The sequence below is a fragment of the Perca fluviatilis genome, chromosome 18 (assembly GCF_010015445.1).
Source record: "Perca fluviatilis chromosome 18, GENO_Pfluv_1.0, whole genome shotgun sequence".
NCBI lineage: Eukaryota > Metazoa > Chordata > Actinopteri > Perciformes > Percidae > Perca > Perca fluviatilis.
Window position 1 is genome coordinate 12,334,098 of NC_053129.1, and position 26,278 is coordinate 12,360,375.

Sequence of the window (26,278 nt, forward strand, 5' to 3'; positions counted from 1 at the left end):
TTGTTTATTCAGCACATACAACAACCAAAAAACTATTACAGACCCCAGCGTTCACATGAACATCCATGAGCACCCAAACACATTTTCTCCTTCCATAAGCCAACCAGCACAGAATTGCATGCATGGCTCTCACACACAACACACACAGCGTAGGGAGCTGATCAGTGCTTGATTATCGTTCCTCAGTGCAGCACACCCTAAGCAGAACCAAATCGGATGACTTCATTAGCATATAATCTGCATAATGCTCCACCAGAGCAAGGGCATTTGCCTGCTACGTGGCTCCTACCATGTCTGATTCTGAGGTGGGGTGGGGAGGTGGGGGTTAGGGTCAGAGATTCTCTTTAGTTTTGGTTATAACTAAGCATATGCTGGATCTCTTTTGATTCACATGAATGTCTTAGACATCTCGCCTGGCCAGTTAATTGAGAGCACGATAAAAAAATAAATAAAATTTCAACCGAAGATAATTTCTGACTATTTTGGACATGGCTGGAGTTTCCTTGCCGATACTTCCAATGATAAGCCTTTCTGCTGCAAATGAAAGTATGAAACACGTGTGCACGGATGTTTGTACGGCGAATGGTAATTGCCTGAAAATTTCTATTTTTATCATTCGCAACATTTCTCTTCTACAAATCACCTCAGGAGTGTTTGTTGAAATAGCTTATATAAATATGTGGAATACTAAAAGTACAGCCCCAAAAAGATCTGATCAATGTGGATTTCTTCATGCAGGTCCGATCAAACAAAAAGGTGTCTTTATCAGCTTCATATTTTTCTCTTTGGTTCTCCTGCAGGATAAAAAGGACACGCAATGTTATCACAGCTCTTAGAATATGTATTCCTGTCAAATTGTATGACATGAAAGGTTTTTTCATTCCTCTCCTCAGAAAACGTTGCCCTTGGTTGGTGTTTGAAGAATGGCTCTCTCTTTTCACCTTTTTTAGCATTTCATATCACTTACTCTAATGTTCATTGAAGCCACGGCCATTTATTTCCATTAGCTCTGGTTCTTTTGCGTTGGATAAATACTTGCTGCCTTCATGCTAGTTCACAGGTCATAAATTGCACAAACTTTTTATTTATTTTTTTTTTTTTAAAGTGAGACTTGAGACTTTGTAGAATAAAGGCGCTACACAGACACATATAGAAATAACTTCCAAAGTCAGAGGGAAAACAAGATTGCTTAAAGTACAGAATCTATAAATTTGGTTGTGTTTTAACAGAATGTAAACGTTAAACTGGCCACAGCTAGAAGAATTAGGGAAACAGTTTCTGGAAAATGGTTATGAAAGTAAAACATAACTATTTAAAAACAATATTTCAGGGTCATAATATGTTAGTGGAAAAAAATTGTGCAAATTCTGCCGACCATGGCCTGTGTTAGATAGGTGTTAGAATCAAGGAAAGAAATTTGCTTCTTTTTGTAAATTAAATGGCAACACTGTAGCAATACTCACATTCATCTTTACCCACTGCAATGAAAAATGTTGAACCAAATCTCACTGGAATCTGTTCAGCGATTTCTGAAATATCGAGCAAACTAATCAACAGATCAACAGGCAACCAAAACTTTAAACATGTAACCTCTTTGACAGAGGTTACAAACAGAAAGAGAGGATGCAGAAGACAGAAAGAGCCAGTTTGCTCTCCAACAGTGGTTGCTGCATTTCTTAGCATTCTGCTATTTGTATACTTTCTCCCTGGTGTGAACATCTATGCATGGCTGCAGCCATCACATCTACACGTCACCCCTCTGCAAAAATCACATAAACACTCAGCACAAACACACACACTCCCACATATTCCTAAGCCTTCCTGCGCTCATACTTAGACTCTCACAATACAGCCCTTCAAGCCACATCTTAACCTACTTCTTTGCATAAATCCTACTCAAAAGGTCTCAGGCACTTCACAGACAATACACAACATTCCTGAGTTTTCAGCCTAATTTGTTCACTCAGTATACTACTACTCCTGCACGAATACCATGTTCTTTAATTGTAAGGTCTTATTTTACATGAAATGTGAGTGTATTGGACACACTTAGTGAGACATAAAACATTCATGTTTACCTGCAAACCTGCATGGTGGTAACAATGTTTGAGATTTCTGTCTATTATAAAGCTGTACGTTTATGTATGTGTGTAAGCAGATCTATCTGATGCTGTGTACGAACAGAGCACATTTTATTATTCTCTCTCTCTCTCTCTCTCTCTCTCTCTCTCTCTCTCTCTCTCTCTCTCTTCTCTCTCTCTCTCTCTCTCTCTTTCTCTCTCTCTCTCTCTCTCTCTCTCTCTCTCTCTCTCTCTCTCTCTCTCTCTCTCTCTCTGTGTGTGTGTGTTGCGTAACCGCTGACGCACTCATGATCCGTGAAAAGTGGGAATCAGTTTTGCTCGGTTGATCCCAGAGGTCAGCAGCAGAGAGAGAGAAAGAGAGAGCAGAGGGAGAGGAGTAAAGAGAGCACAAGGCCAAAGGAAAATGAAGGAGGGAAAGACAACCAATCGCCAGGTTGGCATCAGTGAGTTGGTGTACGAATTGTGCACTGTAGCTGACAAGGTTTTGCGAACCTCTGCCCGATGTCTGGGTTAGGGAACCAGAGATGCAGGCAGTGGCTCGGAGGAAATGGACAAGAAAGAGCAGGACAAAACGTGACCGAGCATTATGTCAACTAAATGGAAAAGTAAAAGTGAGACTGTGAAAACAGAACAAAAGGAAATGATACAGCAAAAAGACAGAACTTATTATAGATTGAAGCAGAATAACTCCCTCAGATCCTAATAACTAGTAATGAAACCAATGCTAAATCTATTTCATTCCTTAATAATACTGCTTTGATCCGCAAACAGAATTGCTTGTTACCTCCAATTTTCAGGGAGAATTCTGAGCCATAACATTTTTTACTCCAGCCAGTGAGCATCCTTTTAGAAACAATGAGCAGCAGGAGGAAACCCACAGGTGTTTGGGAGGAGGTCTGTATTTACAGCACATATTTTCGGACCGCTTGAGTAGCAGCTGGTCAGTGCTGAAATCAATTTGACCAATGCCCTCAATTTTTTAGCAACTTTGAAATCCACCTCGAGGATTGTGGCGTAGCTTCAGACTGAGTAATGAGGAGAGGGAAAGTTAAACTCAATTTCAGGGGGAGCGTCTGGCCATTAATAGCCGTTTATCAACAGCACGACCAACGCGTGCCAAGGCCAGTAAGTGCCAGCTGGTGCTCTGAATCCAACGTCTGAGGCATAACAGGAAAACCTGTTTCCATTGCGCCCCTGTGACATTGCATGGAGACAAACAAACCACACCTCTGATGACACACAGTGCCTGTTCCTATCTCATGCATTACAAAAGGTCAGGAAAGGACAAACGCATCATTTTACAACGCGCTATCGTGGGTCAGTAGGGTAACGACTACGTTTAGAGAAAGGACATGCTGCAAGTGGTGGTAAGACATGTTTTTCTTATTTTATTCTTTTGAACATTAAATCAGCAGTCAATCATGATTAGCGCTGGGTATCAAATTCAATCATTTTTAGGCACCGACCGAATTCCCTCTAAAGTATCAAAAAATGCCTCGTCATTCAATACCCAATTTTAACACCTAAGGAGTAAATTGCATCAGTGCCGTCAGTGAGCCAATAAGCATGCAGCATGCTTCTACCAAGATCTTATAATGCTGGTGATTGGCTGTCTAACATTACACGTCATAGAGGCGGACAGGAAAAACTCTACGTTAAGCACAGAGATGGGACTCACGCAGTAGTGAAAATAAAAAAATGAAAAATAAATCAAAAGATTTGAGCCGTGTGTAATGTTGAAATTTCTTTTTGTTTTATAAAACTGGCATCAAAAAAAATTGTTTAGGAACCGGTATTAAAGTCACGGTATTGGTACCAAACATTTTGAACGATACCCAGCCCTAATAATGATAGCAACAATTCATTAAATTCACTTATGTAGGCCAGAAAAAAATGCATTTAGGGATATCCTAAGAGTTGCTACTAGCACTTAAGTATTGCCATGTGCAGCAATATTCTTTCCAACAGTCAACAGAATTTGGGCTGGTTGACATTTGAATAAACTGAACATGGTGGCCAAAATGTGCAAGTCCATTAATTTCTTTTCATGTATAAGGCGAAATCTGGACAGCATTGATAAACTAAAAAGGTATCCTATGGAGCATTTGCCATTTGTTTGGCTGACAGATTTCACACTATCCAGTAATTGACCGTTAGAAGTTGTAATGACAAGAAGCTTAACAATGCAACAGCAAAAGTAAGAAAGGATGAAAAGTCTAGTAAACATGGATACATACAAATCAGGGTTTGAAAATCAGCTTTGCTAATGTTTTGTAAGGAATGAAATACATTCAATATGTAATTTGGGCCTTTAAAAAAGTACCGCACCAATGTAGCATTGCACTTCTATAACATTGTTACAATTACTGTACAATGGACAGTTTTTTTTTTTTTTTGTTGTTTTTTTTTTTAAAAAAAGGTCAAAATTGATGCAGCAGAACCGGATATATGGTCATTCTTCTCTTCTGATCGAAACCTATCCACTACATAACCCACCATGCAACTCGACCACCGACAATTTGGTCTTAGATGTTGGGTGTCTTATGCTAGCGGCAGCTAATGTAGCCTTGAGGAGTTTAGTTGTAGTGAGTTTCTATGATTACATTGATGCTCTCACTCTGAAACTCTCTCTGGATTGGAACTTTTCGCCGCGCAAGAAAGTGGTGTATAGTATAGGAGTCAGAGCTCTCTAAAATGTTTTGTTGAGGATTTTCTATGGAATTTAATTAAGCAATGTTGTCTCCCTCCCTTTATTTAATTTTGTGTTTAATATTTTTCTTCAAATATATACGATGTTCTTATCTACCTTCTATATGGCTTAAGTTGCTGTCGCTGCAACTGACAACCAGATCTAAGCTTTATGACGTTATGAATGAACATCACCAATATTCAAATGAGAGTATGGCTATAAGAACTTCGGGAAAACCCTGTAAGCTGTAATGGCTTTTTGTTCAATCAGTAGCAATCAGTGTACAGCAATAAAACAGTTTGTTCAAATCAAACAAAACGATGTCAAATTTGTGAATGAGCTACCGAACTCCAATACACACAGGCAGCGTGTTACTTCAAAACCTGCTTCATTGCGGGTTGACATTTTTGCCACCGGCCAATTTCCAAGCGTCGACACACATCAACTCTCCGCAGCAGTTTAATCACATTTGCTCCCTGGATGGGCATACATTAAAGAATACGTTGCTGCGTGACGCACTTAACAAGTACACTTTGCAACAAAGCAAATACTCTGCAGTATCTTTCTTGCCAAAAAAACATGACTTTTCTGTTATTCATCCTTTGTGATAAATAATATATGACCAATGACTGTTGTTGAGGGGGAAAGTACATTTGTAGACTATTGCCTGTGTAAACACAATGCTGAAAAAGTCAGCAATATCTCTAGTTTAGTACTGGCAAAGTCCAATAAACTAACCAAAAGGGTCTGAGGGGGAGGGTATGGGGGGGGGGGGGGGGAAAAAACCCCCGGGGGGGGGGGGGGGGGGGGGGGGGGGGGGGAGGCCCCCCCCCCCCCCCCCCCTCTCGAGCCTGTGATGTGAGGCTCATCATGTCCACAGTACTTTGAACTGAAGAAACACAAGGAATAGTAAGAAGGAGGACGAGGAGAAAGTGAGAAAGGCTAACTGAAATATCGAGGCAGACAGAGATGAATAGGGTGGGACAAAGGCAGGAAGGGTGGCTGAGAAAGATGGAGCCAGAGTCAGAGGAGGGGTGACAGGCAGGGAGAGAATATATAGAGAGAGGGAGGGAGACAGAAACAGAGAGTGTGACAGAGGCAGAAAGCAAAAATCTTCTGTGTGAACTTTGCAGCAGGACTTTGAGGGGATAATTAAGGAGAGTGACTCCAGAAGTGGAGAATAAGTTCTCCGTCCTAAGCCTTCATGCAGGGGATTAGACTCAGGCAGAACTCCTCACTCCCTCCCACACACTCCGACTGCTCTCTCAAGTAGACTCACCCCCATTGCCAAGTTATGTCCAAAGCAACTATGGCAGTGCTCTTTCTCCGTCGGCCCTGGAGTCCAGGCCATTTCATTACAGAATGAGAAACCATATTGTTTCATCTAGAGTACAGGGAGGGAGTGCAGTTATAGGAAGAAGGCATCCTGCACATTGCAATTCTCTCCAGTAGCATGCGATAATGTCCGCCATATAATTATGTACAATATGTGTAATCATTACACTCACATTCTGATGAGACCATGTCAACAAGGTTTATATTAACTTGGATTTGCATTATTGCAATGTGTAATCAATATTTTGTCTCTCCCCATTGTGCATTCAAGTCAAATTTGCAGAGACTTTGAGCTTTTGTCACACATATAATAGAGTATAATATTTTTTGTGTTCATTAGGTAATGCTGGTGGCAAGACCTGCAGGCTGTAGATACAGAGTCTCATCTCTGACCTTGGGCTAAATTGTCATATCCTGATGAACACCATCCAGGTGTCCACTGAAAGCACATCATTGATTGGACAAGGGGGAGAAAATAAATGATGTCACAAGTCGGTGAGCGCAATATGGGCCATCGTGAACAGGACACCGTGGTCGGAGGGTGTTGCACTTTGATGTTTGTCCTAGGTTAGCAGAAAATATGCTAATACGCTAAGGAATTGCTTTTGATCTGTGCTTTCCACACAGGTCGTAGTAGTACTGTAAAAAGATTAGTAAATTGCCTAAAAGAAATCTTTAAAAAGGTCATTTTGAATATGCTTATTACCACACTACCTCGGCCAACACTTACTGTACCACCAAAGGAACAGTGTACATTTTTTGTCTCTGCATAGTTAGGAGTTCAATACAGCAAGAACAAAAAAAAAAAAAATTATATATATATATATCCTTGTTTCAATATGTTGCTTCAAGGTGTAAACACATGAAAGGCACATACTGTAACACCTGGAATGTAATGGACTCTAGCACATCACATCTGGAAGCATACAAAAGCTGATGTCTTTGACTGCTTTCATACTTAGTGTTCATTATACAGTATATGGATATCCAATCTCAACATAATAAAACTAACAAGTACACATAATTACCATAAAGTGTAAACGCAAGCCTTTGTAATCACATCTCATTATCTGGATAACAGATGATGACACATACGGAATGTCAAGCACAGAACAGGTCAAATTCAGTGAAGAGTCTAATAAACTGTATAGTACATATCTGCAGGTTTCAGTGCAGCAAGTTGCTAACTGGAGCAATGTTGCTAACTGGAGCACAGTCATTGGTCCACTGCCATGGCTTATAAAAAGTTTGCTTTATCGTCAAAGCTATGCATCAAAAAAAGTTGCATCTCTGAGCCAAGAACAATCGGGGCCTGGCTGATTGCAAGGGACTAAAACTTTCTCGATAGATGCCTCAGGGTTCATGCGGCATCAGCCCCAGATTTGAGATCAGGGATGACAAGGTGCTCCATATTTCTCATTAGAAATATATGGTCTCTCAACACTGACGCACTCCCCAGGCCCCTTAGTCTTCAGCACTCTATTCTTTTTCCATCTGTCTTTCTCTCCCTCTTTCGCCTTCAGCCTTCTTCTTCCACTCTCTCTAGTCACTCCTCTCGGGTCTATTCTCTAGTCTGTTCTCCCCAGTGCTCACACTCACTGTGCCCTCTGACCACTGCGCCATTTACAGTACATCCGCACAACTGCAGAGACATTGAATCTAATAGCTCGGGGACCTGCTGAAAGGCACATTCTCATTTTACACATCGTGATCCTTGTATTTCTCAATGGTCACGTCATAAATTATGTAACCTGATGTTACCTTGGTTACATGTATGTGTTTTTAGAATCAACTTCTTTTAATTCTCGAATGATTAAGAATTGTTTTAGCCACAATTCTGATACTATTATTAATTCAAAAAAATATTCCTTTCCAGGGACACAAGAGTCTGGAGCCTATCCAAGGATCATTGCAGGGTTAATACAGATACAAAGACAATCATTCAAATTTAAACTTATGGGTAATTCCCCATAGGTGTCCACAGGCCCCAGTACATCTGATTTGCACGTCCTCTGACAGTTGAAGGAAACTGGAACACCCGGAGGAAATCCCCACGGACTCCACATAGAAAGGGCCAGAGCTGTGCGTCAAGCCAGGGTCCTTGTTACGTTATGCAACAGTGCTAACAACTGAATTGCCGTGGGATCAGAACTACCTAATATGCTGAATCAAGTGTAAGGGAATTCTGTTTTTGGTTTTAGCCCATCCACAGGGAGAATACAGTGCAGGGTCTGATACAGAGCCAACTGGTTCAGAATAGTGAAGACCGACAATTCACATCACAATTCAGTCAAAAGTTAAAAAAAACTCCACTTTGCTTTACTTATATCAATCAAAATAGATAATCCCAAATGAGCGTTTGCTGAGCCCTTCCCCAGCGCAGCGATTGCCCAATCATAGCTTAGCAACCGTAATCAGTGAGACCTGTCAAGCTTTGGATTTCTTCACACGAAGAAGCGATATCCATGGCGCTGTAGTAAGAGCTATACTAGGGGTGGAACGGTACATGTATTCGTATTGAACCGAAACGGTACCGTCGTCTCTGTTCGGTACCTGAATTTACACGGAGAATACACAGTATAAAAATAAATAAAACTCACATGCAAATTAACTAATGTAATGCGGAACTACCATTAGATACGCAACTCTTGTTCATGTACTCGAACCTCGTTACAACATGCAATCCCGTCCACACACGAGGCAAACTTATTGTCCCTTCAATATACAACCAAACACGGACGTTGATAGACCGCGAGTTTCCAGCTGCACCCTCTGTTTCACCAACGACTGATGGTTGGACTTTGCGTGCTACGGAAAGCTATCTCACGGTGACTGCTCACTTTATTGACTGAGTGGGAAATGAAAGCGTCAGTTCTACAGACGCGGCCCCTGTATGAGCAGAGCACAAGCACTCACCTGGCTGAGAAGCTACAGGAGGTCGTGGTAGAGTGGAAACCAGAAAGGTATGCCTTCCGCACTTAATAGCAAGAATACTTTCTTTTATCGTTTGTGGGGGAAGGTCTCACCTAAGTAGAATTTTGTTTTGTTATTATTCTATGTAATTTGCACTTTCATAAATATGAGATGCTGTATTATAGCGGATTGTCTTATTTTGTTTACAAGTCACAGATTGAGTCTGGAGATGATGTGGGGTACTTATTGTTTACTGTTTACATCTTACTTTACATACTTCAGGCTGTTGAAGCTAGCTCAGGGGAGAGACTGTATGACACAAGGTGGTACAGTCTGAGACATGCACAATAAAAAAACTGCCTTCTGCATTTTTGTTTTGCTTTTCCCTCCATTGTACCGAACCGAAGCGTGCTGTCTGAACTGAGGTATGAACCGAACCGTGACTTCTGTGTACCGTTCCACCCCTAATCTATACGCGGTATCCAAAGAGTTTAGATGGCGGTGTAATTTTTTTCTAGCATTTCCAAAACCAAAAACACAAAACAAAAGTGAAAGGAATGGATTAAACCAGGGATCTTCAACAGGGGGTCCTCAGAGTCAATGCAGGGAGCCTTCAAATTATTGCAAGTTTTTTCAAAAATTAAAAAGTCTTAACATGAATCTAACATTTTAATAGCAAATATAAATCCCCACTGATGATAGGCTTACTGGGCTATAGGTATGGTAGTCACTTATATATTCATCCCCAGATACAATTCATCCTAAGGACTCTCTGTGCCACATTTATGTTTTAACATAAAAACGTGATTTATAAAATCATGCCAAAAATTATTAGGCTATTTTAATAGCTTAGTATTCTAGGCAAAACATAGTATGCATAAAGGTTTTAGGCTGCCCTACACGTTATTGTAGGCCCAGTTTAATATGCAACTTCATTTTATACAATATATGTAGTAGGGGGTCCCTGCTCCGTCCCTCTTTCAGTTAAGGGGTCCTTGGCCTAAAAAAACGTTGTTTGATGATAATCTTTGCAATAACATAAGCGGCAAAAATGTTAGCATGTCCGGCTAACTATCTTACCCTCTACAGTAGTAACGCAGCGTTATTTCCAAGATCAAAGAGCACATCACACTACGTCAGTTTGTGAGATTGCCTTGGAGAGCTTTAGCCTCGGTCTTTTACAATAATATCATGCATGAAGCCATCAACTACGGTTACAAGACTCTCATTTTAAAAAGGAGCCAGCTGGAAGCATTAAACATTTACCCAGAGACAGCTTTTCAACCAATGCAGCAGCTAACGTTAGCTGAATTAGCTAGCCAGTGCTGATAAAATCTTCCAGGCTATTGCTTGTTAAAACAAATGACAACTTTGAGTGGTAAATCTGCCCCGTTAACGTAAACAGCATTATGTGTCGTGCTAGGACGGCAAGCTTGACAGGGGTAGCAACAGTAACTAAGGGAGGCGGGGCTTATGCAACGGTCACTTGTTTAGAACACACAGTAGCCAATCAAAAACGGGTGATCATAATTCAGTTTTTCAATATCCTCCAGCTAAAGGACACACACACACACACACACACACACACACACACACACACACACACACACACACACACACACACACACACACACACACACACACACACACACACACACACACACACACACACACACACACACACACACACACACACACACACACACCTTTGATAAATGAATAATGAGGGTATTCTCTGCACGACTGCAATAAACAGAGGCCATTGCTATGACCTCATTCAAATGAAGCCAAATGTCAGGTCAAATTCACCAATCAGCTCCTTTTCAACAGACCCAGAACTGTCACATCCAATTAAGCACTTTCACACCCGCACAAACGCTTGTATTTGTACACACAAATACATGTACACCCCATCTTCGAATAGACAGTTTATCATTAATATTTACCGTTTGACACTGAATAATCCATCGTACAGCTTACTCTCATCATTTTGTATTAGACAGTGATAATCAAGTGAAAATTACTTCAGTCTCCAGTACTGACACCATATTTCTTTTCAACTCCACTTCGCTCAATTTCTCATCCTTCATGCAACAGTAAACGTGGGTGCTAGAAAGCAACGAGTCCCCTGATTTTCGCTTTCTCGCTCAAACACGCAGGCAAGCATATGCACACATTTAATGAACACACATAATGAATGATTAACCAGTGGCAGCACATGTGCAAATTCAACACACATACACACACAGCTCTTGCAGCGCAAAAAACAGATACAAGTACAGTGGGGGGGGGGGGGAGGAGGAAGGATTGTTGTACCTTTGTTTCTACCTACAGTTGTTGGAGAGGAGAAAGGATCCGTAGAGATAAAAGAGGGAAGAGTGTGATCCCGCGCACAGCACCAGAGAAAGACAGCAAAAAGTGGGGATAAGCTATTGTTAGTCTAGAGGAAGCCTGTGCACTGACAACTGACACTTTCATGCAAAATGTTGACAATCATGCAAATGGAGAAGAAATGGGAAAAGGGCATGTGAACAGCACACAACGGACACTTTGACAATTTTAGTACATTTCACTTTTCTTTATCTTTATCTGAGGTCACACCAGAAAGATGACAGCACAATTCACATACACATCCTCTTAAAATAAGTGGTACTAGAAGCTTGGTGACTGCTTGAGGGTCATGCAGTGGCCACCACTGGTTGTGGCTTGCTTTGTTTGGCACAAAGAGGAAAGCTCAATTGGCCTTGCTTGTTATTTAGGAGGAGGAAAAAGAAGTCCATTATGGACTCCACCTCAAAAAAGGTCAGCTCTGTCAAGACAGTTTACAATTTGTCAAGTTTAAAGTTGAACTCAGGGATTTACTTCGTGTTTGCAGGCAAATCCATAGATCTTGGGGATTTTATGGAAATTAAACCATTTAGAAAATGTCACTGTTTTAAATGCCGCCTCTGGAAACGCTCACTGTTTCTTTAAGCCAAAAAAGATCGTTGATATTGGACAATTCTGCTAAATCCCATATTGTCTAATTGTATTTTTAGAATCATAGCTCCAAAGCAACTACTCAATAAACCTTGAGTTAAGGTTGCTTCATCAACTGCAGCTTCAAGAATAAAATTTGAATCTTAGTACTTATAGTCACTTTCTGAGAAAAGTGCTCAGAAACAAAATATTGTAAATGATTAGAAATCATTTTAAATGATTGTAACTACTTTGGGATACTGGACTTTATATAAATGAACTACAATTCCATGATAAAATAGCAAACTCCATCTGCTGAAGAAGATCGTGTGGTATGATTGAAAGCCTTGGTCAACTGCCGTTAACCAAGGTCAAGAATGTGCATAGGGAGTACAGTATCATTTAGGTCTGGGAAAGATTGCGCGTATGGCAAATAAACTGATGTAAAGGTACAGTATAGCTAAGGTTAAGCAACCAAAACACTTTGTTACAATTGCACTAAATATAATGGCTACGGTTTAAATAAAGCAGCCAAGAGAAAATGTTACATTGTGACAGTGACAGGATGAAAACTCCTGCATGAAAGTCTGACTCACTACACACCCATCCACCACCACAACCTTCACACAATTCCTGTATCCTTCCCACACTACTTGCTACTGGATGTAAATACTGTGCTTCAGATTTGTCCACTATGAACTTAATTGTAAGGGGTGCTAGGATGTTTCTCCAAGACACTCTTTGTTCCTGGTTTCGCCCTCTCTATCTCCCATGCCCCTCTTCTTCTTCGTCTAAGCTGTCTCCCCTAATTCCAGTGATTCCCTTATCCACCCTCCTGCTTTTCATCCTCCCTCCCTTCCCTACCCCGTCACTGCAGAGGTCGAGCAGGAACAGTGGAGTGTGTCACTGCATGTTAGCTGTGGAACTGAGAACAGTACACAAGTATGTAATACACAGAGACCTGGGTGAGACGAGGGTTAGGAGACACAGGAGCGTAGAGAGACAGACGATGAGGTGAGATGAGGAACTTGCCATGCCGCCATGCACCCCTCCGCACCAACACACTCCCACTTCTCTGCAGCAACAATGGGAGCATTGCAACACACAAATGCACACGGACAGGTAGCGAAGGCACACAGCATAAAATTACACCCCACAACCAAGCCAGGCGGTGAGTGAACAAAAAAAAAAAAAAAAAAAATAGAACTCCATAAAGACAAAGAACAGAGTACCTTGCTCTGCCTTCAGGTGTGCGAAGCCTTGAGGAGAGAAATTCAAACAGAGACGGACAGAGAGAAATTTTGAGAACAAAAACACACCAATACGACAGTTGTATTGTCATTATGCATGCTTTGCATGATGGCAAAGCATGCCTAACACTCTAAAAGCAAAGCTTTCCCAAGTGCATTTGAAAGCTTTTTGTTGAAACAGATAAATGACTAATAAGAGCAACACAGTATGTGAATATAAAGTAGCTCTGCAGGTTTTTTACAGAAGAAATGTCAATTCTAAATGATATGACTGGATTACTGGTACATTTTTGCCTGCCTTTCAAAACTGAATGCATGGACATTCTTTTTTAGATTACATACAACTTCATATGGAATGAAGAGCTGCTGGTATAATTTAACTTAAACTATGACTAGTCCATCTTGACACTCACCTGGTTTTCTCTGGACTGCTGTGGAGTTGTCACAGGAAAGAAGAGAAAGCAAAGAGAAGTCCCGCATTAGCAAAACACACCAGCTGCTTTTGCATGTGAATCTAACATGCAAAACATAGCACACTTTTTAGCATAATGCTCCATGTAAGGACCAAAGAGGTGCCCCTTGACATGCCTGATCAAAATAACAATTTCAGTGCAAATCCCTGTGGAAAGAAACACATAACATTTCATCTGTCCCGTCCTCTCAGGGAATCAGATTGACATTACACCTTTGGCAAACAACTCTTACACATATCGAATATTGTTACAGTGACATAATATTCTGCAACTTGTATCACACAGAGGGCCTCACACACATAAAAAAGAGACATAAATCCATGAGGATTTATGGTGTTGTGAGGATTGTGGATCTTGGGATGCTCCTTCTCAGACCCATATCTTTCCCCTCCACCTTCCCTTTTTGCCCCTCTTAACCCAACAACCCACCCAATTTTTTCATCAACGCTGACCCAAATTCAACACACCCCCTGTGGTTTCTCAGAGGAATGCTCACTGTGGGATTCCTGCAGTTCGCAGTATGGCATGGCAAAAAATAAAATAAGCCACACATTAAACTTGATCCCTTGCGGCAATCATCCTCACCAGGATCTCCCCCGTAGACGACACCTCGTGGGTATCAAAGATGTTTGATTTAGGGCACATGAAAGATCACTGCGTGGATTCAGACACAGTTGTATCTGTGCTTATATGTCAAGCTTTTATCCAGCATCCTATCTCTTTAGTCTCAAACCTGGTGATGTAGCCTAAAATGTATATTGAGAGATTTCTGTAATCAGAGCCCCTCGAGAGCACCGAGTACTGGCAAGAGGAAATTAAACAAATCTTAATCGAGACAGACTACGTTAGACACTTTAAGTGTCGGCTCTAACACACATTATCTGATATTAATTTGACTCGGTGCTGCGCTTTGATCTCTACACAGCTAGGCCTGGCCTGTTTCCCACCACTGGAAATGACCATGTTTTCCTCTCTGACAGCATTAAGTCCTTGTAAAATATGAAGTTTACCAAACTCAACAGAGGGCATACATATCATTGTATGGAGGTGCAGAGAGACAAATAGAAGTAGACGAAGCTGGTGAAGGAGAGGTGAGGTTTTGTTTGCTGCCTCCTTTGGGGAGACCAAAATGGCTGCTACTTCTCCTCCCATACGAGAAGGATGACATTGGCAGAGGAAAGAGAAGGACAAAGCATGGAAGTGGGGGGGAAGGGAGATAGTGGCCAGCTGATGGACAGCGGCACAGCTCCAGCTCTCGAGAACGGAGGGACTCAGGACCCCTGAATGTATGCGCTCGAATGAGCAAGCCCATGTGTCGTTTTCTGACTGTGCAAACGCTTGTGCCCGATAAGTGTGCACGTAATGTGTGTGCACGTTTGCGTGTTGTACGCTCAGTTTTCCTATGTGGATAAAACCCTTTCTCTTGATGCGACAGCGCCCAGAACAAGCCAATGTGCTGTGGAGGACATGTGGTCCAAGCTTAATCCCCTGCTCTATTTTACCAGCAGCTTCACCACTCAAATCCAAACATAATTTTCAGCTTGGGCACTAGACACAAATGCCCTCTGCACTGGAATAAGGCAAGTCCCTGCACCATTTTTTTTCCTTTTTTTCCCCCTGACCTACTTTTTATGGTAAGATTATTGTAACTGTCATTTTTTCCATGTCTGTTTATTAATCCCCAAAGCTAAGCCTGAAGGCACCATTTTAGCACTTGCTTAACAGTTTGCTTGCCCTAGCCTTCAATTACTAGCCTTCCATCAAACCAGGGAATATTTTTTAGGCAAAAGGGGCCTTAAAGTGTTCATTATAAATGTAGGATGTGGGATTGCGACAGAGGATGGGAGATCGTTCTACACATTCATTAAACAATCCAGTGTAGCTCTTAATAACCTTGACCTTATGCATATCTCATTGTAACTGGAAAACCCTAAGGTACTCGAGAGACTTCATAATGTCACCCCCAATGATTTAATTGAACAGAATGAGGGACATTATCCAGATCATTACCATAAAAGATACTGATATTTGCACAGTTAATAACAGGAGCTAAATCAAGTCGATTTTAAAGATGACTCCGCAGAAAGAAGTAGCTTAAGAGTTATCAGCGGCGCACACGTCAATGGGGCCGAAGCTACAGCGGCGGATTTGCCTGCCAAAGTCGACACGTGTGGAGAGTGGTGTCTAATTTCAGCTCATTGCCCTGACACAGTTAGTCACACTGATACATCCTGATCCACAAGGGAGGAGAGACTGAACATGTGTTTTATGGCCAACTGTTTGTCGTGCTAAGCTACTAGCCGAGCTGGACGGTTTGGGAAGAGCTGCAGAAGCTCAAAGAGAGTCATATGATTATCACTGCGGTGAAATTAAAATAATATGCTTCAGCAGCTATCTCATGATGCAAGAAATGCACACCAAAAATTGGTGTGTGAATTTGGATGTCCTTAAGCACAAGTGGCATGAACTAGCCTACTTCCACATCGCTTTTTTTAATTTCTTATCTTACATGTTCATTCTGCCCACTCCTTCTATTTGCCTTCTAGGCCAGTGGGCTAGCAGGCTACTGTTAGGAATACGGCTGGCAAAATAGTTTCAAGGCCCAGTCCACTCAGTCAGTCAGCCATCTGCCCATTTTAACGAGCAGCTCCGGGCCCTTGTTGCTTCCGTGTCTATATGTTTGTGTTTGCGTGCACGCCTGTAAATGCTAATGTGTCTGAGTGCGTGCATGCACGGCCCGGGTCATGCAGCCCGATAATGTAACATATAAATATTCACAGTTTTGACAGACTGCTTTCATTGCTCATTAATATACGGCATAGTCAACAGTATGCCGACAAAGACAGGTGTTCTAAGCAATTGTTCGCCTAACTGCAAGCAAATGGGGAAAGTTTGATCATTCTGAATGTTCCCTGAAAACATTAGGTGCTTGAGGGTAACTTGAACAACAAGTATGATGACACTTGTAGACATGTGGACATAACAATAAAAAACAATTGCACTAGTATGCCGTAAGACAGTTTCAGTTGAGGGTGGTGTTTGTGCAGGCATTTTCCGGGCAAATTAGCCATCTCTGTTCTCATTATCCTCCTAATTATGGTTCCCTGTCTCTGTGGCATAATCAACAATCAGCCTCATCAGTTAATGGAAAGGCAGAGGAGAGAGCAGCAGTCAGATCAGCCTTGGAGCTAGTATGACTACCCTTCCTGCGTCGCACTTTTATTGCTTGAGAACAGAAGAAGATGGAGAAGAGGAGTGCGTGACAGGGTAAGACAGACAGAGAGGAAGTACGCAGGAGTTTGTTCTTGTCCAACAGCTGACCTCGTGGGACAAATTGGGGTCCAACAGGCCTGTGGTGAATTTTCTCGTCGCACTTGCTCTGCCCTGGGGCTGAGATATGACCATGTCTTTCACTGTCCAAGCTGTCTGGCTGAGTCGCAAGCTCACTCTTGTTTGTTTTAACACGAGGATGTAATAGCTCCCCTGACAGCTCACAGGAAGCTCTCAGACAAATGGACCACCTCCCCCTCCTCCTCCATCTTCATCGACTGTTTGAGAGGCAATGAGCAAATGGGATGAAGCGAAAAGGGGGCATGTCCAGTCCGTCCACTTGACTGCTCTGCAACCAGCACATTGCGTGCTGCTGTCCTGAAAAAAGCCACAGGCTAGCGCTTTGGATTTAGGCTCCAAACAGCTTCGTTTGAGCAGCAAACGATCGGACATGTTATGAAACCAAATACAGCAAAACCTCAGCACGAAGATCTGAAAATGCTTATTCTAAATGCGTGCTATAATGGTGACAAATTCTAGCTTGTTAACTGTATCAGACACAGTTTAAAATAGCTTGCAAACAGTGCCATAGGATTCAGTGAGCATTCCTCAGATTTTTGGCAAAATGGAGTCATCCCTAAGCCATGTCAGTCTGATTTAGACAGGCAGGAAGTGGGTCAGCAGTGGAGGATATTTGACATGGGTCTGTTCACACAAAGCTATCTTTTACAGTCCATACACATGAAGAAAAGAGTTAGGCGTTTTAAGATTAGAGTGAAATTGTTTAATCACTGGATTACTCTTCTAAATATAAAACATATATGTTGTTTTATGTTGTGGAAGATGCATTACCACATTTTTCTTGGCATCAGCTGGCATTCATCTTAAGGCTATAAACATTAGTATGTTTTAAAAGATGTAGGTTTAACGTTAAGCAGCCCTTAACCAGCAGCAGCATACAAAAATGTAAAGTAGTTAATGTACAGTCCAAGGAAAAATGTTTTTTTTTGTATTTCCTGGAGATGGAGGGAAGGACCAGTGGCAACTTTTTAAAGTGGGTCCTGCATTATATCACTGTCACTGGGCCATTTTCGAGTATATGTAAGTATTAGCTGGAGAAAAAAAAAAAACTTGGTATGCCTATATCTTTTAAAGGTGCAGAGATAGAATAGAACATTGTCAAAGAGCTGCATTTCATTACACTCCCCCAAAAAAATAGATGACCTTGGCACAGGAGCAGAGGAAAAATAGATGAAGTTGTTTCTCATCCAAACACTGTGTGTACCTTCAGGTCCCTGCACCACCTTGCAAGAGCTGAATACATTTAACGGAGAAAAGAGAACTGAGTGTTGTAATTTTAGTCATATCAGCTAATACCGTATCCACCGCTTCCTCATCAAAAGTAATAACTGTGAAGGCAGAGGAAATGCTGAGCACATCACCTCCAATTTAACTCCCACATGAAATATGAAGACTTACCAAAAAAAGCTGTAAGAGCAACAACCCACAAAGAAATATAACGTCCTGCGTAAATGGCATTACATCTTTCAAAAACATGAGCATAGCTAGCTGCTTGTGCTTCATAAAAATTACACTGTTGTGTAAATGCTACAATGCGATCAATGCATACATTTTGAAATTTAATCTACTTTCAGCAGTCAAGAAATACATTGTGAGATGACTTTAACAATATACACCTGATGCAAAAAGCAAATATGAGGGGTTAATGTAACATCTGTTTTCAATGTATACCTACCTGCAGGCAGACAGTAAACCTGCTGTTAGGTCCGTTCTAAATTTGTAAGCAATCCCTGTGAATTTTTTTTTAACCAAGATTTTAATCAATATTCAGCGCTTGACAGAGAAAGCTCTGGAGCCAGCCAGCTTACCTTCAGTGCAGTATCGACCTACATATCCAGTTTTGGAGCAGTCACAGTAGGTCTCGCCATCTGCCAGCGAGCAGATCCCGCCATTCTCACAGGGGTTCTCTGTGCAAAGGCCCATCATCTCCAAACGTACTTTCTGACTATTGATGAGCGTGGGCAGATTACTCCCATAACTGAGGTCTGTGATAATTCCCTTGAATGGTGGTAGCTCACGCACAGAGGGCAGGGTGATTGCAGATGTGCGGATGTCCCCCGGGAGCCCTCCGAGAAAGAGGTCACTAACGATCTTCATAAACCGTCTCTGGGGCCGCACCTCTTCCGTCTTGGTCTGGCCGTCCACGGCCAAGCCAGTCCGCAAATTGTGCCTGTTGATGGCGGCAAAGTGCCAGCGGCTGTCGTTGACTATCTTGTCAGAGGTGATGGTGGTCTCGGCACAGTCGATGCTGACGCGAAGCTGCAGCTTACCCTCGGATACGGTGAGAAGCAGAAAGTCACAATAGCCGCCGTCGTCAAAGTAGAGCAGCAGGCCTTCCGATTCTGAAGTCTTGAACTGAAATGTCAGGTCACTTCTGGAGCTGGCGTCCCAGCGCAGGTAGCGAGCCCACTGACCTTCAGAGCCAGTAAACTCCAAGCCTACGCTCAGGCCCAGCACGGTACTTAGCAGCAAGAGGACATGACCAGCTAGGCTGTTGGGATTCATCGTAGAGAATAACAGGATGCACCAGAAGAGGGTTACAACTGGGGATAGATCCTCAAAGTGATGATAACGCCTGATTCTGGCTAAATTCCAGGATTTATCTGCTGAATCTTATATTCCACATAGGTTATTTTACAGTCAAGAGGACAATGCAATATCCAATTTTTTTTTTTTTTTGGAGGCAGATCTAACGTTGATAATGGACGGAATGTAATCTTCTCAGCCAAGTCAATGCAGAGATATATGGAAAAATATCCAATTTCCCCACAAAGTGGCAAGGTGAAAGTGCTAAGATGAAGGCGATCCTTAGTGTGTTTTGTCAGTGATTCAGAGCTGCATCTTGCGATTTTTCTTTGAGGCGACTTCCTGGATTGAAGCACATAACCTTCATTGTTGGTCCAGTTCCGTGCCCCATGGTTTGACCTCCAGCTTAGGACACACCTTTGACAGAACTGCAGAAAAAAAACAGATCACTTTAAGCAAAAGTTCATGATTTTCAATGTTAATTGGCATGACAAAGGAGCCATCTGCAAATAAAATAAGTGATGTGGTTCACTTATAATAAATACATAAACTTGTAAAATACAAAAAAAATATATAATGCTATCCAAATACATTAGCTCTGCAACAAATAGATCATTTGTTAACTGGAACTTAACATATTCCATTTTGATTGACACAGTGAGAGAGGTGTTGATTTCATTCATTTTAGGCAGCTTGTTGTAGCTTGTTGTAGTGTTGTTACATTATATGCATATGCATATATCAGTGTAATTAAGTCAGTTAAAATTAAATGTCATTAAAAAAGAAGAATAGAGGAAGCAGTGCAGATCTTGTGCCACTAAATTAAGTAAAATATACAGCAGATAAACAAAATCACGACTATGAGTTTACATCAAGCTCTAAGAGGATATTGAGAGCACCACTCAATGCAGATTTGACTCTCCATGTGGCCAAAAAATACAACTAAATAACCACTAATAACATCCATTAAAGGTTTACGAGCATTTTATGCAGGGTTCTATTTCTACCAATTAGGCTACCCATTTTATTTTAAGATCAACTCAGATAATCGTTCAGGGTTTTAAAGCCTTAATTTAAGTGAAATTCCCATACAGTGGAAGCACAACAAGTAAAAGTAGACTGCTGTTGCTGATTCTGAGATGAGTAAAAAATCCATTGAGGTGAGCCAGAACATGTGTTAAGCCTTAAACGTTAGCCTGCTATCTGTAAGGGTCTGCTGGGATCCTGATAAATTTGACTAATTATCCACCACCACTCTCTCTCATTTGCATGCCTTTGAGGGATTACAATCATAAACAGCTATTCAGAAAGATGTTAGGATGGTGACACTTCATATTCGAATTCAATCGCATATACCATTTTCTTCCAGTAAATACATATTCAAATTATTTCCATCACTGAAACCCGCATGTCACTGGTATGGAATATTAACTAACTCACTGGCCCTTGCTTGCTACACCTGTACTCATTCAGTTCTGTTTAAATTGGCTCAGCAGAGCTATAATGATTCACATGGCGAAACCTTATATGTGTGTGTACTCTTCCAGCCCTTTGCCCTTGCAATTGTTTTGGCAGTGGGCTGCCCACCAGACAAACGCATTGTCCAATCATGACAGTAGCACAGAACCATGGAACACAATAGGGCCTTTAACCACCTGCCCTGAATAGTTAATCTTGCTGCAGCAGGCGAGCTATTGAATTCTAGTAACCGATACCTATGCTAATGCACTGTGTGTGTGCACGCATGTGTGTCCTTGTGCAGGAGTGTGCATGTGTGTGTCTCTGACAACACTGGGTTGCCTGGCTGAATCATTGTCTTGGTCTTAAAAGTGACTCGGTGAGACAGCGGAGAGGTTAAAAGGTTCTGTGTGGTGAAAATAACCCTGAACGCAGCTGTGTCAATCCAACCACCAACTATAGAGATGTTCTATGTGCTGTGTGTGTTCCTACGATAAGCAAAGCTCAATGTGCCCATGAAACCTGAGACTCCAGTCTCCTATTAAATTGGCCCTGGCCTCTATTCAATTAACATGACTTATTGTGTGTATTGCCTAACTGAGGCCTCAGGTGTCCCTGTGAGCCATAGATGTAACAGAGAAATGCTAACAATGCTAGCGTGTTCTCTCAGTTAACTAAAGCACTAATGGGGACTTCTTTTCTCCAGTGTACAAGTTACAATAACGTCATTCACGTTTAATCCTAAAATACAACATTTTAAATGAGGCTATATTGGTGGTTAATATTCAATTAGTTGACATGTGACCAAGTGAAAGCCCTAACTGTCCATGCCCTCAAATATCTAACTGACTGCGATGTTTAAACTGTCCACCTGCTAGCTAGCCTGTAGGCTAAGCTAAATGAGGCTAATGTGATGACAAGTCAAATTTCACAAGACACTTTTCTTCACAGACCGTTATGAAACATGCCCTTCAGCTAACCCAACGCTTGATAGCACCCTTAGCAGTCCACACTCTGTGGGGCTAAAAAGCAAATTAAGAAGCTATTTTGGCTACTTAAAAAGTGTCTGTGTTTAATTAGCATAAACAGAAACTTGTTTAAAAAAAAAAATTAGTATAGGCCAAGAAACATTGTGCTACGCATTTCAAAATGGAAAGGTATATCTACCTTGACACCCTCGACCCTCAGCAGTAACGTTAGCTAGCTCTTGTTCTTGATAGACTTATAAGTACGCACATATTTTCCTGGATATATGCGTTGAATTATTAAATAGAGCAGGATATGAGATGACCTGCACGGGATACCGTCACTGACTGGTCATAAATGATGCATCGATGCATCCAGTCTCGGTGCTGCAGTTATTGACATGTTTTGTAATATAGCCTAGCCCCCATCACGCACTGGAGACCCCTCTATCCCCCGCTGTGCTCCCTGTCTATCACAAGTTTTGAGCCCGGAGGAACGATTTAATCCTACATCAATCACAGCAGACAAGGGTTTGTGTGTGTGTGTGTGTGTGTGTGTGTGTGTGTGTGTGTGTGTGTGTGTGTGTGTGTGTGTGTGTGTGTGCGTGTGTGTGTCCGGACCTGCTAGTGTACTGGTTAGACAAAGTGAGGTTCAGGGACCACCTGGGGGCCTTTAGGGGGCACCAAGCGGTCACAAGCAAAAACAATCATTTTACATCATCAGCATTTCTATTCACTAGGCTACACAATTTGAAAAGGTGTTTGGATGTGCTTATTGATGATTAGGTGTAAATATGTATCAATACAAATAAGCCTAAAACTTATTTGGGGGATCTTACTGGTCTGCCAAGGTAAGGTCATATTAACTGCACAAACTTCGTCCCAGTAGCACAATATGGCACCACCAGTTATGTCAACGAATGAATCGACACTTTTACATTGATTCCTTCTGTCTATCACCCAATGAAGTTAATAAATTAATCTGATTTTACTACTAAAGGAATAGTCTCGCCTTTAATCATGCATGCTTTAGATGAGCGAAATAGCTCACAAAATAGGCTAACAAAAGCCCCGTTGGATCTTTCAATCCTATGCTTTCACAAAATGAGTGCAATAACCAACGAAGATCATCATTTATATCAGTTTGTTGAACATTTGAAATCTTCAATTGAAAGTAAAGCGCTCAAAACCGATTAGAAATCCGACCCGCAGCCCTGCACCGATGAATAAAACAGCGGCAACATTTTCCAGCAGCGCTCCACCTTTCCCTCTGCTCCTCGCACGGTGGCAGTCTGACTGTTGCTCAGGGGTTTACAAGCCATTGCTCTAAAAAAATACGAAGCGAAATGTGATCAGGTGCCGGGTTTAAATTTAAAAATTCATTTATAAATCGTAAGAGGTTCTGTCAGTTTCTGCTTTAGTGTTTAAGGTTTCATATACAGAGCTGTCCCCACTGAGAGACGCGATTCAGTGAGCTGAAACTTTCCGTTTCAGCGCTCTCCACTCATTCACCACAAATATATTTGTCATAATTTCACCACTGATAAGTCAACGTGGTCTCTTGAGATGTGGTTTGCCACAAATAACCCCGCTCTTCTGTGGATAAACTGCGCATGGGAGCTTTAAAACTAACCACCCAAACCATCCCATTGCGGCCAAATCCCCATCGCAGTCCAAACTCACCAATTCCACATCAAATTCACAGAGAATGAAATAAATCTTGTAGAAAAACTTAAGAATCCCACAGCATAAGTACCTTCACAGAACACCTACTGTATGAGAGATAAAACGAGATAGGCTACATAAATAAATAAAAAACACGAATATCCCAGTTTTAATCTGCTCCTACCTTTTCGTGCAGAGAGACGATTCCGGACGCATAAAGCCTATGTATGAATATAGCAAATTACAACAATCCTGAGCAAAATTCCATCCAAAAACCGTAGTATTTTAAATCATAGTCTGCCCGCGGCGGAGAGATGCTGGTGATGAGGAGGTTATTATGAGTGAGGCGCGGTGGAGGAAAAGGCAGCGGTCCTTCTTCCCCTGGCTCAGTGAACGCGCATCTCTCAGCTCGGCTCACTCAGCGCAACTGATGATGGGCCCCTGGATTTCTCCCACACTGACGCTCTGACCCGCCTTCTACACAGTACACTGCACAGTGGGGAAAGAATCATTCAAATTGGAGAGATAGTATACAGAAAATAGCCCCTCGGGACAAATTACTAATAATGAAAGCTCTTTCTCCCTTATTCCTAGATAGGCTTTTATATGTAGTGTTCAGTAACCTACTGCTATTTGTGCGATGGAATTATGAACAGGACAAGGCGCACAGGACTTGCCGACCGCATGCACACTGAGGGCCCACTGCATTGAATGACATTGAATATATATTTTGTACATACATTTTCACCGTCATAAATATGCTTGCGGTCTGACGGTGTTCTGTGGTTTGTCTCGTTTGTCTTTATGGGTGACAGGCTAGATCTACAATGTAAGAGTGTTAAAGGTGATCACTGACTGGAAAAGAGCACAGAGTGAAAATGTGACTTGTTTTATTGTGAAATTCCAGATATGTTAGCGTAGATGCTGCAGCAATTCGGACAGCACCCTGAATGCTTATGCAACATGCGCAATTCAATCGGTCCAGGGTTCAGCACCTTGGACAGCACCCGGGAGTTTGCATGTTGCCCCAGCAGTCCTGATGCCAGGGAGCTGTCCACGGTGCTGAACCCCTGTCAGGCGTTAAAGAGGCCAGGAGAGGAATATCGGAGACATCGGCAGTGTTCTGTTCTCATATTTAATAACAAAGTGCTACAAGAAGAAAATACTAAACAAGAACAACAAAAAAAAGGAATAATGAGAAGATTAAAGTGGCAAAAAAAAATTATGAAAAGAAACATTAGATTTGTAAAATATAATAAGATTTAAGACAGTATGAAAACAACAAAATGGAAAATTTTCAGGATTATAAACCATTGCATTAAGGCAAAATTTTGCATATCTTACTGTAGGTATGCAGGCTAGTTAGTTAAGAAGTGTTGAGTCAGTCAGTAAGGTCCTGCCTGAGGGTCTTGACCCGATCTCTAACTTATGTAGACCCAATAGGTATTCATAAATCTGGGCATCAGACCAAGTTTAAACATAAGTGCTTGCAACCAATGCCCAGTTGCTAAATCTGTATATACACTGACTCTCTCTCTGTGGCACAAATTCAAATCCTAGCTGATGCATTGAGAAATAGCTGGAGGCATGAGTGTGACTTTTGACTGAGGCGGGACTACAGGGAGATGAGAAGAAAAGCATCAATGACCTGCTCTTGTTCTGTGAAGAATAAAACATAGACCACAGAGACTTGAAGAGTTCTGGAGGAAGTACAGTACAGCAATAAAAAAGTTGATTTACAACTGTGTGACGGAACTGGAAAATGATCTGAGATGTACAAAACCTTCTGTATGCAAGGCTTTTTGCACCAAAATAGATGTTTTCAGGTATTTTAGATGAGGATGATGAGACAATGTCAGGACTGTATTGTCCACCAGAACATGCTTATTTGACTAATCCTTGACTCAATTGTTACTTTTAATGGACCTGTTACACAGGTCAACTTGGACTCTTATCATTTATTTCATTAAATTAAATCTTATGCAGAGCAATACAGTATATTAGCTCACCCTAGGAAGAGGTCTAATCATCAAAATTCACTAAAAACATGCATGTGCTTTGATTGTATTTTGAAGTAGGAAACATGCAGACAGAAAAAAAGGACTGGGCCTAAAACATTGCCATGAGGGACTCCGCAGGCTCTGGTTGCCCTGTTGCCACTAGTAAGCAAGCCTGACCTTGATGGATGAGGTCACTATTATTGCTTCAACTACTTTTACTAGTTCAAGTTGATAAAATTTGTTCATTCCGGACACCAATCTAGGCTAATACATGGGTGGGTGGGGGACTGCTGAAGATTGGGCCTCGAAACGGAATCCTAATAAATATGTTATTTGTTGAATCAATTCAAGACATTGTTAAATCAAGGATTTTTCTATAGCCAGTGCAGAAGGTTGGTCTACACTGTTGTTGTTGTTTTATGGTAAACACACCTAAACAACATGGAAATGTGTTTTCCCCTTAGTTTTATTTTGTGTTTCATGCTGACTGTTTCTCATCGCCAATGCATCACCTGGCCCATCCATGGGTTCCATATTAAAGCTAATCCAGTGACATTGTAACTAGGTCTTAGGGGCTAATTAAAACGCAAGCGTGGTGAGAGGATCGTCAGCTC

General features: G+C 41.6%; 1 protein-coding gene across 18 annotated transcripts in view; it reads right to left on the reverse strand.

Moving 5' to 3' along the window:
- Positions 1-24,134, reverse strand: part of nrxn3b (neurexin 3b) — a 330,684-nt gene extending 306,550 nt beyond the window's left edge. For 9 of the 18 annotated variants that reach the window (XM_039781093.1, XM_039781088.1, XM_039781085.1 and 6 more), the window contains exons 1-5: positions 23,849-24,133; positions 18,859-20,004; positions 13,640-13,657; positions 13,209-13,235; positions 11,335-11,346 (exon numbers count right to left, since the gene is read on the reverse strand). In XM_039781093.1, the coding sequence (XP_039637027.1) occupies positions 11,335-11,346; positions 13,209-13,235; positions 13,640-13,657; positions 18,859-19,555 (754 nt within the window). In that variant the 5' untranslated portion in view covers positions 19,556-20,004; positions 23,849-24,133. Of the gene's footprint in view, positions 1-11,334; positions 11,347-13,208; positions 13,236-13,639; positions 13,658-18,858; positions 20,005-23,848 lie in introns of all 18 variants that reach the window. The other 9 variants (XM_039781091.1, XM_039781096.1, XM_039781095.1 and 6 more) reach the window with 5 other exon arrangements.
- Between the last annotated feature and the right edge of the window lie 2,144 nt (positions 24,135-26,278).